Source organism: Mesoplodon mirus, assembly GCF_964341445.2.
Source record: "Mesoplodon mirus genome assembly, chromosome: 12".
Lineage (NCBI taxonomy): Eukaryota > Metazoa > Chordata > Mammalia > Artiodactyla > Ziphiidae > Mesoplodon > Mesoplodon mirus.
Window position 1 is genome coordinate 1,584,324 of NC_138988.1, and position 12,549 is coordinate 1,596,872.

The 12,549-nt window shown below is 50.4% G+C and overlaps 1 protein-coding gene across 7 annotated transcripts in view; it reads left to right on the forward strand.

Annotated features, from left to right (window-relative positions):
* EEFSEC (eukaryotic elongation factor, selenocysteine-tRNA specific) overlaps positions 1-12,549 on the forward strand; it is a 171,771-nt gene that overhangs the window by 65,708 nt on the left and 93,514 nt on the right. For all 7 annotated transcript variants that reach the window (XM_082639162.1, XM_082639157.1, XM_082639159.1 and 4 more), the window contains exons 3-4: positions 6,149-6,245; positions 8,309-8,473. In XM_082639162.1, coding sequence (XP_082495288.1) covers positions 6,149-6,245; positions 8,309-8,473 — 262 coding nt within the window. The remainder of the gene's footprint in view (positions 1-6,148; positions 6,246-8,308; positions 8,474-12,549) is intronic.

Genomic DNA, 12,549 nt, shown 5'->3' on the forward strand with positions numbered 1-12,549 from the left:
AAAACTTTTTTTTTCCTATCCAAAGAGTAATCGAAAGAACCTTTGGAAAATAGAGAAAAGGAGTTAAAAGAAAGTGGAGACCACCCAAAGGTTTCTCAGAAGAGCAGCTGCTGACATTTTGGTTTACTCCATTCCTGTCTTTTCACCGTGCATAGTATCACCCCCACCCTTTCTTCCACATTTAAAAAATCGTAGTAAAATACACATAACATAATGTTTATTATTTTATCCATCTGTAAAGGTACAATTAAGTGGCATTAAATACCTTCACAAAGCTGTGTACCCATCACCACTGTCTGTAACCTAATCCTTTTTCATGATCCCCAACATAAACTCTGTCCCCACTGACCAGTCACTCCTCCCCCCCTCCTCCTCCCCCAGGCCCTGGTAACCTCTGTTCTGCTTTCTGTCTCTGTGAATTTGACTGTTCTGGGGACCTCATATAAATGGAATCATGCAGTATTTGGCCTTCTGTGTCTGGTTTGCTTCACTTAGCATAATGCTTTAGGTCCATCCGTGTTGTAGCGTGTGTCAGAATCTCACTCCTTTTTATAGCCAGATAGTATTCTAGTGTGTGTATAGGCCGCATTTTGCTTATCCATTCATCTCTTGATGGACACTTGGGTTGTTTTCTTTTGGCTGTTGTGAATGATGCTTCTATGAACATTGGTGTACAAATATCTATTCCAGTCCCTGCTTCAGTTCCTTTGCGTGTGTACCTAGGAGTGGGATTCCTGGATCACATGGTGATTCTATGTTTAACTTTTTGAGGAACCTCCCTACTGTTTTCCATGGTGGCTGCACCATTTTGTATCCCCCTACGCAGTGCGTCAGGGCTCCAATTTCTCTACATCCTCGCTGACACTTGTTGTTTTCCTTTTTTCTCATAGCCATCCTAGTGGGTATGAGGTGGTGTCTCATTGTGGTCTGGGTTTGCGTTTCCCTAGTGACTGATGTTGAGCATCTCTTCATGTGCTTATTGGCTACTGTATGTCTTCTTTGGAGAAACGGCTATCAAGTCCTTTGCCCATTTTTTAGTCACGTTGTTTTTGTTCTTGAGCTGAAGGAGTTCTTTATATATTCTGGACATTAATCCCTTGTCAGATTTGCAAATGTTTTCTTCCATTCTGTACGTTTTCTTTTCACTTTCTTGACAGTACTCCTTGATGCACAAAAGTTTTAAATTTTGATAAAATCCAATCTCTTTTTTCTTTTCTTTCTTTCTTTTCTTTTTTTTTTTTTTTTTTTGCCTGTGCTTTTGGTGTCATAGTCATGAAATTGTTGCCAAATTCAATGTCATGAAGATTTTCCCCAATTTTTTTCCTAAGAATTTTATTGTGCTAGCTCTTAAGTTTAGGTCTTTGATCCATTTTTAGTTATTTTTTTTGTATGGTATATGTTAAAGGCCCACCTCCATTCATTTGAGGATATCCAGTTTTCCTAGCACCATTTGTTGAAGACTGTCCTTTTCCCTTTGGTCCTTGTCAAAAATCAGTTGACCAAATATATGTGGGCTCCACTGGTCTCTGTCTGTCCTTATGCCAGTACTGCGCTCTTTCACTTACTGTCCCTTTGAGGAAAGTTTCCATTGGGAAGCTGAGTCCTCCAACTTTCTGCTTCTTTTTCAAGATTATTTTGGCCATTTGGGCTCCTTGCAGTTCCCTCCTATTGGAATGTGAGGATCTGCTTTTCCATTCCAGCAGAAAGTGATGGTTGGAATTTTAATAGGGACTGCATTGAATCTGTAGATGGTTTTATTTTTTTTTTTTTTTTTTTTTTTTTTTTTTTTTCTTTTTGCGGTATGCGGGCCTCTCACTGTTGTGGCCTCTCCCGTTGCGGAGCACAGGCTCCGGATGCGCAGGCCCAGCGGCCATGGCTCACGGGCCCAGCTGCTCCGCGGCATATGGGATCCTCCCAGACCGGGGCACGAACCCGTATCCCCTGCATCGGCAGGCGGACTCTCAACCACTGCGCCACCAGGGAGGCCCTGTAGATGGTTTTAGATAGAATGAACACCGTAACAGGAGTAAGTCTTCCAATTCATTGACACAGATGTCTTTCTATTTATTTAGATTTCTTAAAAATTTCTTTTATACAGGTTTTGTAGTTTTTGGTGTACAAGCCTTACATGTCCTTGGTTAGATTTATTCCTAAGTGTTTAATTCTTTTAGATGCTATTATAAAGTGGAATTGCTTTCTTAATTTCCATTTCAGATTTTTTTTACTGGTGTATAGAAACACAAGTGACCTTGTACCCTGCAACTTTGCTGAATGCAATTCTCCCTCTTTAAACATATAATTGTAATCATGAAGTATTTACATTTTTGAGTTCTGCTTTTATTACTTAACATTATATAGAGCAATTCTTCATGTAACCATCACCCTGTTCCTGACCCTTTGAAATGGCTTAAGTTTTCCTTCTTGTAAATAACTAGTCCTGGGTGAACATCTTTGACCATCATTAAACTTCGTCTGTATGTTCGGGTTTTCCTCTTGACAGAGCCCCAGGTATGGGGTCATAGGTCAAAGGGAAGGAGCCCTTCAGAACCTTTTGTGCATCTCTGTGTTCTTTTCCATTTCACACAGGTGCCAGCGGTGAGCTCTAGTATCTAACTTAAAAATATATTTGGGGACTTCCCTGGCGGTCCAGTGGTTAGGACTTCGCCTTCCAATGCAGGGGGTGCGGGTTCAATCCCTGGTTGGGGAGCTAAGATCCCACATGCCTCGCGGCCAAAAAACCAAAAGATAAAACAGAAGCAGTATTGTAACAAATTCAATAAAGACTTTAAAAAAATATTTTTAAAAATACATATTCGAAACATTTAGGATAGAATGTTGTTTTACTCTTGTTATAATATGTGATGCTTTAATTACTGGTAAGACTGAACATTCTTCCTTAAGTGTATTAAATAGTTGTGTTTTTGTGTGTTTAATTTGTGCCCATGTGTTTTGTCTATTTGCCTCGTGATTTTAATGCTTTTCTTTTTGATATTCAGGAGCGTTTAATATTAATAAGGATGTTGTTAGTAATTAACCCTTTGTCTATCATATTTCCTACAAATAAGTCTTTTGCATTTGTTGTTTGTCTTTCTGTTTTAGTTTTTTTTTTAACATACAGAAGTTTCTAGTTTTTATGTAGTCAAGCTCTTTGTTTTTCTTTATCTCTGAAAGCATTTAAAATTACTCTTGCATAAGCATTTATCAATGTTAACAGAAATAAAAATAGAAGATAAAAATGTACCCACAATCTTTCCAATGCAGCGAATTAAAGTGTTTTTCCCCTCGGAACCCTGTCAGTCTTTCCCACCTGTACACAGTTTGAGGTAGTCGTCATTACAGCGTTGACACTGTTCTGTGTTCCAGGCTTTTTTGTTTATCTTTCCACTAAACGTTATTGTCTGACAGCATCCTTGGTGCATCTTTCTCCCAGACTCCCTCTGTGTTTCCTCTTGCTTTTAAACCCTTTCTTTTCCCTTGTTTATGTTTTAGCCACGGCCATCTGCTTAGTGCCCACCTTCTCCCCGGGATCAGGTGGGATGCCAGATCCACGTGACCTGGCTCCTGCCAGCGGGCTCCTACAAGGTGTGCCTTCCGTACCTGCTCTACGGCTGACTCACTTTACCTCTCAGCGTTGGTATTTCTTCCTCTGTAAAGTGGGAGCTCGTAAGTCCAGCCTCACAGTGTTTATTATGAGGGAGCATTTGATGTGGGGCCTGGCACATCGTAGGGGCTTCGTAAGAACAGCTGTAGCATGTGGAGCACCTACTGTGTGCGCGGCCCTGTACTAGGGCTTTCCTGAGTGCAGTCAGTCCAGTGCTCACCATTACCCCAGGCTTCTGTATCTGGCTCGACTGGTGAGAAAAATAAGGCATAATAAGTATCGCTGGTTTTTTTCAGTATCACTATTTTGAATTCTGCTATTCCAAACCTAAAACATAGACTCTCTTTGTTTACATCTTTTACACGAGTTACACACACACACACACACAGATTCATATGCATTTTTTTTTTTTTTTTTTTTTTTTTTTACCGATGTGAGTTGTTTTTGTATGTTGATGAAGGTCAGCCTGCATGTACAGTCAGCAGGTCTGGGCCCGGCTCGTGCCATGAGGTACCACAGCTGCGCAGGGAGCGGGGTGGGGTGGGCGGGGAGGGGCGCTGGGAACAGGAGGCGCCCTCGGCTGTGCTCTGGGTCAGCTCCCACCTGGGCTGTGGGCCTGTGCTCAGCGCTCTTCCTGACGTCTCTGGCTGGAGCCCCCTGTGCTCCTAGAGCCCAGACAGCAGCCTAGGTCTGGAACCCAGGCAGGAGGGGCCTCTTGTCCCCGGGGGGCTTCCAGCAGCCAGGATGCCCCATTGTGTGGCGTGCTCAGGAAACCAACAAGGCCAGCTTCTCTGGAGCCTGGGAAAGGGCCAGACACCCAGCCCGAAACGCATTTATGTTTTGTTACAATACGTTGCCCAAAAGGGTTTGGATAAACAATAATTAAATTTCCGAAAGCTTTATGGTTAATCGCTGGAATTCTCAGCACACGCTTTTCCCCTTCTGCGGCCCTGGGCCTGGGGCTCGGAGCGCAGGCAGAGACGTGCGCGTGGGACGGGCCCTGGCTCAGGGCGGGTCCTGGCTCACTGACTCCGAGGCCTGAGCCCCCGCTTCGGTCTAAGGGTGGGCTCTTCCAGGGAACTGCCAGAGAGGAAAAATAAAGACATTTCTCTGGGAAAGGGGCTTTGATGGAGCTCAGACACATTCTGCCGCTTTCAGTGGCTGTCAAGCTGCTGTTTCCACTCTGAATACAGACTCCAGTTATTAAGGCTACTGCAGAGTTGGGGAGGGGTGGGTAGGAATAAGGCAAGTAAAAATGCCACAAAGTTCCCTTATTCTTACTGAGATTCAGCTGTTCTCCTTGACTAAACATTCCATAGATTGCTGCGAGCCTTTGGTTAATTTGAGAGTTCTGAAAAGGTTGTTTCTGGTCATTTTTCCCAGTGTTCTTATTGCCTTATGGAGAAGACCCTTTTCGAATGTCCTCACTCCACATTTTGCTGATTTTTCAGTTTGTTGAGTCTTTGACCTGTACCTCATGAATTTATCCCAAATCAAGGCCAAGAAAAGAAAAGAAAAAAAAAAAAAAGAAAAAGTCATATCCACCAACATATTTCTCACAATAGTGAAAAATTTGGGATGTTCTAAATGAGACACATTGGGGGAAAGCATGTGAATTCTGAGCTGCACTGTTATGCAGCTGTTAAAAATGCAAGAAGAGGTGGCCGGGGGGCGGGGAGGCAGGAGTTTAACACGGTGGTTGTGGGCCCTGGTTCTGGAATCGGGTGGGGTGGAGGTTGGCTCTGAGACTGATGGCTGTGACTTGGAGCAAATTAATTCACCTCTCTAAGCCTCACTTTGTCATCTGTGAAATGGTGCCAATTCCATGGTGGTTTTGTGGGGTTTCAATGAAAGCGTCCAGGTCGTATTGTTGGCTTAGTCAAGTGAGTCTTATTATTAACATTGCTGTTGTTATTTTTCAATAGAAAATTCTTTCTGATATAATGGTAAATAAACTAGAGGGATATGAAATTGTATGAATATTGTAACCAAAATATGAAAAAAATAATTCCTTGGCAATGCACGGAGAAACCAAGGTTGGAAGAAAGCACACCACAGTGATGGGATTGTGGGTTGTATATTTTCTCTTTTCTGTTTTTTTATTTTTTGTTTTCCAGTGGAAAAGGTAAATGTATACTCATAGTAAGAGTCTTTTCTTAAAGAGGCAGGCTCTCCAGGAGGCCGGGAGGCTGTGGAGGGGGCCTTCGGGCAGGTCTGGCAGGGACTTCTCAGTACCTGTGCTTCCCGAGTCTCTGCAGGAGGCCGGGCTGTGCCCCGTGGTCCTCTCCAAGGGCGTCTTTATTCAGGGGCCTGGGGCCTGGGCTTCACCGCTCCTCCTCAGGGAGGGTTTGGAGTAGCGGCTAAACCTAGGAGCCCCCTTCTGACTTCTTTCGTTCAACACGAGGCGTTCCCTTCGGGCCTCCGTGCCCTGCTCTGCCAGGTGGGAGCACAGCGACGCCGCCCCCTCGGCGCCTTCGACGGGGTGAGAGCAGAGACCTCCCGTCGTGCTCATCGGTGACCGTGGTGGGACTTGTCTTTCTGTTCCAGGTTCCGAGGTGCACCCATCCTACCCGTGGCGGCCAGGCCTGGGGGACCGGACGCCCCCGAAACAGAAGCTCCACAGGGCATCCCAGAGCTCATTGAGGTACCGCCAGCTTGATCCGCGTCGGGGGCTCCGGCTCACTCCAGGGGGGGCCCAGCGAGGGGACTCTCCACACTGACCCCTCGGTGCCACCTCCCTCACCTTCCTCACGGAGTTCAGTCACGGCAGAGCTGCAGGCCTCCAGTCGGCAGCCCCGGCTCTGCAGAGCTGTCCACATCCTCGTGAGCCTCCTCTCTCCCTTCCCCGTCAGACTCATCCACGAGGCAGCTCCCGCCAGGCTGGGGCTCTGGGGCTGCGTCACCCACTCCAGCACCTAGGGTTGTGCCAGCCCCTCCGGTGGGTCCCTCCCAGGCGGGTCCAGCGTGGCTTCCATCCTCATCCCTTCCGCCAGGCTTGGGGATCACGGACAGAGGGGGAGCCCAGCCATCGGGAGGGCCCAGGGCACCCAGCGGGCAGGGTGAGAGTGGAGTCCCTCTGCTGAGCCCCCGGGCAGCTCAGAGGCTGCGGGGGTGAGGTGTCTTGACCCTGGCCCTGGACGGCGCATTAGAGCACTGGCCTCGCCACATCTCTGTGACCTTCCGCGCTTGACCTGCTCTCTCTGGTCTCGGTACCCTCACTTATAAAGTCAGGGAGATGGTGCCACCGCTTGGCGTGTGGAGTTCGTGTTCCCACGTGTAACATGCTGGAATGGTGCCGCATCAGAGCTTACTTGGATGGTGAGACTGGTCATCACGTACCAGGCACCACCCTGAGCTCTTTTTGTACGTGATTGTTAACATCCACGATTACATGATTGTTAACAAGACTTGAGAGGTTTAAGGTATTTATCCGCATTTTGCTAAGAAAGAGCCTGAGACTCAGAGATGCTAAGTGACTTGCCCACTGTCTCACAGTCAGCGTGAGGTGGAGCTGGGATTCAGATCCAGGCTGACTGTGTTGGGGCCCACCTGCCCTGGGTCCGCAGAGCCGGGGTCAGGTGTGACCACATGCACGGCTGCTGTTGCTCTGATTACACGGTGCTGACCTTGCTGACTTAGCAAAACAAACATTTTCTGGGTGAAGCTTTTGTTACTTTTTCATCAGCTCCAGAGAGCACTGGTCTAGGAACCTGGGACAGTTGTTTTTGTTAAAGCAAAATCCACAAAAATGCTGGCTATTGAAATTGTTCATATATTCCTTTGAGAAGCCTCTGTGCAAATCTCAGGCCAAGCCTGTTTTGCGACTCTAGTCTTTTTCCACAAGAGTAGTTATCACGAGACTGAGAGTTTGGGACATTGACTACCAAATACTTTTTTGACAGTCTCTTCCCTAACGAAATCAGAAAGAAGCAAGAGGACTAACGTGGTCTTGATTTCCATTTGTTTCTTGGTAATCAGCTCCGACAGCACCGCGGAGCACAAGGGCAGTGGGCTGGCTGAGGTGGAAGCACGCGGGAGAGTGTGCAGAACAGGAAAAGTAGACCCACCGCGGAGGGCCAGTCCCGCTGTCCCCGCCGGGGCTTGGGGAAGGGGCCTTCACCCCTGCCCTGCCAGACAGAGGCTGATGCCCTGGGCATGTCCTTCAGGTTCCCTTCAGGCACCCCGATGCAGCTGCTGGAGCTGCTTGGGGTGCTCGTGGCCTGGCGGGGGAGTGGACGAGCAGACGATCCCAGCTGCATGTTACCTGGCGACACAGCCAGCGCAAGAGCTTTCTAGAGGCAGCATCGCCAGGGGCAGGGGGAGGCCACACTGGCTGGCGAGCTGCCAGGGCTGGCCGGTGGCCGATGCCCAGTGTGAGCGGGCGTGTGAGGCTGGGGAGCGACGTGGCCACGGGTGCCCTCGGTGGGCTGCCTCCGCGGCTGTGTGCGGGCCTGGAGCCCAGCCCGTTGGCACGCCGCTGCGGGAGTCCCAGCGGGAGGGGGTAAAGGAGCGTCCTCCGCGGGCCCTTTCCCTCTGCACCGAGAGAGGGAGTGGGGCCTCGGCAGAGGCTCGGAGTGCAGTCGGAGGTGGTCCGCTCTGAGCTCCGGGGCCAGCTTGCCGAGCCCTGGTCACACCCCCTGCTCTCCTCTGCGCCGCCCCGTCCAGCTCCTCTCCCGACAGGGTGTGGCACCGGCATCTCTTTTCTAGCTCCTGACGTCCCAGATTTCCATCCCAAGGAGAGACCCCTCGGGCCCGTTCCTCATGTCTGTGGACCACTGCTTCTCCATCAAAGGCCAAGGCACCGTGATGACAGGGACCATCCTCTCAGGCTCCGTCAGCCTTGGTGACAGCGTGGAGATCCCCACCCTCAAGGTCAGTGTTGCCTTGCCCTTCCTTTGGGCCCCTCCCTCTGTCCCTGTGCCCCTCCAGCTGCGGGGCCTGCTCCCTCTTCTCTCCCGTCCTGCCCCCGTGCTCGCCCCGATTCTCGGAACAGCCCCAGGTCGTTGGGAGACTCTCAAGCAGGCATTCTTTATGGAGAAGTGGAGCCTCCAGAGGGTGTGTGGGCTCCGGAGCATGTGGCCCATGAGTGAGGGCGCTGGGTGGAACCCCTCCCCCTTTCTACAAACCCCCAGGTCAGGGTGGCAAGTACGTGTGGACTCATTTCTGGGTCCCCTTTGCTTCACCACAGGGATTGCAAATTAAACACAATTAGAACGTTGTGTTGCTCAGAGCCGTACAGTCTGGACACCACCCAGATGAGTGTCACATTCCTAGTGACACTGGCAGCTGCCACGTCATCTGTGGAAGACCTGTGAGAAGGCTGGCAGCTGGGGTCTCCCCGTCACCCCCGACTCCTGGTAACTGCTGGCCTGGCTCTGATTTAAAAGGTGTCCAGTGGCCTTGATACTTCCCTCCGGTGGGCTTTGCTTAAGGTTTTTGTTTACTGGAAAAGAAGAACTTAGAGCTCCCTAAGCGCCCTTCTCCGTGGGGAATCCAGGGTGGGGAACAAGGGCTGGTTAGAACTCGCAAAGCTCCCAGGAATTCTGGCGTCCAGGGAAGGTCTCTGGTCCTCAGAGGAGGCTACAGTGCAGGGGAGTGGAGGCTTGCTCTCGGCCTGTGTCCGAGGCCAGGGACGGTGCCGGCCACTGGAGGTGCTCACAGCCCCGGACTGGAGTCCGGGGGCCTGTGTGGAGACGGGCTGTGCGGTTGTCTGGCTCACTGGGTGTATTAGTCACCGACCTCCAGAGAAACAGAACCGACAGGGTGTGTGTGTGTGTGTGTACAAAGAGAGAGATTTTAAGGAACTGGCTGGTATGATTGTGAGGCCAGCGGGCTGGAGACCCAGGGCAGAGTCGCAGTTCAAATCTGAAGGCTGAAGGCTGTTGGCTGCAGAATTTCCTCTTCTTCCCGGGAGGACAGTCTTGTCCTGTTCAGGCCTTGTCCACCATCATTATGGAGTGTCGTCTGCTGTACTCCAAGTCTACTCATCTAAATGTTAATCTCATCCAGAAAACACCTTCACAGAAATCAGAATAATGCTTAAGCAAATATCTGGGCCGTGTGGCCCAGCCAAGTGGACACATGAAATTCACCATCCCCCTGGGGGGAGGCCCATGTCTGCAGGGTCTGCCCTGAGCGAGGGGAGGCCGGAGCACTGCTGACGCTGTGCCTGGCGTTGGCCGTTTCCGGGCCAGGGCAGCCGAGGCAGGAGAGGGGCGTCTCCGGAGTGAGAGCAATGACCGGTGCTTCCGCAGGTGAAGGAAACGTCAGCTTGAGATCTCTCCCCTCCACCCGTTCCTCCTGCAGAGCCGGGGGTCGTAGGGAAGAGTCTCGTGACCAGGGTGGGCCAACCTGAGGGCTCCCTGGGGCGGCAGCAGGAGTTGGAGGGCCAGGGTCCCCTGACACTGTGAGGCATGATCCCCTCCTCCCCTGGCTGCCGTGGAGCCTCCTGTGAAGGCCGTCAGTCCTGGATAGAAAGACTACTCAGATCAAATCCATGTTGCACCGAGTACTGAAAGTGCAAATCTTAAAAAACAAAGCACAAAATTATGAAAACAAACTAGACTTAACATTTAACAAAACTAAGCTCATACGAGTGACTGTGTTTTAATTCCCAGCTGGGGCAGGAAATGAATACAACGCTAAATCCCCTTCCGTTCCCTGTGCCCCCTGCGGCAGACCCCTCGGGGCCCCCTGGCCCCGTTCCCCCTCTGCCCTGGGCCAGCAGCTGGGAGGGGGTGAGGGGCAGAAGAGGGCTCTGTGAGAAGCAGACGCAGACTTGGGTGCCTGAGGCTCTGGAGGGAAGGAGACGCGTCTGATGACCGGCCCAGTCAGTGGCCGCAGCGCTGGGGCCCAGGGCGTGGAGGAGGCGAAGGCAGGGCCAGTGGCCACCTTAAGCTCTCAGGGGTGCGAGTGGGGGCTTCTGAGATCTTTGGCTACTGTTTTCATCCTTATAAAGATGAACTTGCCTCTCAGAGTCCCAGGTACTGAGCTGTGGTACTTGGGCACGTGGAGGTTGCTTGGCAAAGACAAAGTTCATTCTCTTGCTTTTGGGCGCCTGTTTTCCCCCAGCCTACTTTCCAGCCCTCTTGGTATCTATTGCTGTGCAAGCCTCTAATTTACTAGTCGGGGGAAGCAGAACTTGTAGCAATGAACTTGGATTTGGGCTGAAGGGTTTTCTAAGCAAAGTGTGGAAGGTGCAGCCTGGTTTCTCCTTTGCTGCTTACAGTAAAATGTGAGAGGGAAGGCGTGAATTGAGGAAGGAGCTGTGATTAGCAAGGGGAACCAGCCCCTGAGGGTGTGGGAAATTCTTGGCTTGTGCAGATCCCAAAGGATGCTGAAAGCAAGAGATTCACTTCTGAGAGCTTGTGCCCTGGAGAAAGGCCACGGGCGAGGCTGGACAGCCTTTGCTGAAGAGTTTGGGTGTGTGCCTCACGGGTGCAATCAAATATCTAGCAGACGCCAGGACAGAGCCGGGCTTCTCCAGGAAGGATCTGTGGAGAACCCTCTTGGTGAATGGCATAGATCCCCTCTTCACATACATGAGAGACCCACAGGTTTTTGAGGCTGTTATATCATCAGAAACACTGCCAACCAGGATGTAAAGGGACAGAGACCCGACAAAATTAAAAAAAAAAACAAAAAAAAGCAATTGGACTTCTGGGATTGTACATGCAGGAAGTAGCAGGTAGAAGGACTCAGCCACAGCATGTGTTATCCTTCAAGATAAAGGAGGAATGACTCCAAGGGCAGAGCTCCGGACACAACGGCAGAGGCCAGAGAGGCGAGCCCAGAGGCCAGGGCCAGTGGAGCTTCCATGGGCCCGGAGGGCAAAGGATCAAGCCACAGAGGGTCATTCGCAGGCCTGGACACCTAATGGAATTTGTTTTGCTGGGTTTCAAACTTGCTTGGGACCAGTGACCTCTGAGTTCCTTCCATTTTCTCCCTATCCCTGTATTTTAAAAACAGATAACTTGTTTTCCAGTATTACAGGTCCACAGATAGAGAGGCGTCTTGCCCCAGGATAGATCATTCCAGATGACTCATGCCTAGTTAGGTGACTTAGCTGATGATACTTTTGAGCTGATGATATTTAGATGAGATTTTGGACCTAATTAGAGTTAATGCTGTAACGGGGCGAGAATCTGGGATATTGGGATGAGGTGAAAGTATTATGCACGTGAGATGGATGTGACGTTTTGGGGACCAGAGGGTGGACTGTAGTGGGTTGAATTGTGCCCCACAAAAGATGTGTCCACCCAGAACCTCAGAATATGTATGACCTTATTTGGAATGAGAGTCTTTGCAGATGTAATTAAGATAAGGATCTCTAGAAGAGACCATCCTGAGCAGGGTGGGCTCTTTATCCAGTGACAAGTCCAGTGACACAGGGACTCTTGGGGAGGAGGGCATATGAAGCTAGAGGCTGGGACTAGGGTTCTGCAGCCTGGAGCTAAGCAATGCCCATGGTTGCCCGCATGGCCTGAAGCTAGGAGAGGGGATGGAAGGGGTTCTTTTAGAGGCTCTAGAGGGGGCCAACACAGCTGACACATCGGCTTTGGACTTGTGGCCTCCAGAACTGCTAGAGGTTACACTTCTGTTGTTTGAAGCTGTCAAGTTTGTGGTGACGTGTTGTGGTGGCCCCAGGAAACGAATAGAGATTTTGGAAGAAAGGACTGAAGTCAGGAAGAGCTTCCAGTTACCTGTAATCTTGGGCAGGTCCCTTAACGCCTCTGAGCTCTGACTTTCTTGTGAGGAATCACAGCCCCGGCTCACCCTCTGGGGTTGTCGTGCGGGTGACGTTGGCCTTCAGCGCTTTGCGGGTGGGTCCATCTCGTGCGGGTGACGTTGGCCTTCAGCGCTTTGCGGGTGGGTCCATCGCTTGCTGACGGCCAGCTCTACTCTTCCTTTCTTCCTCATGACCCCATCTGACCGGGGAGAAGACCTAG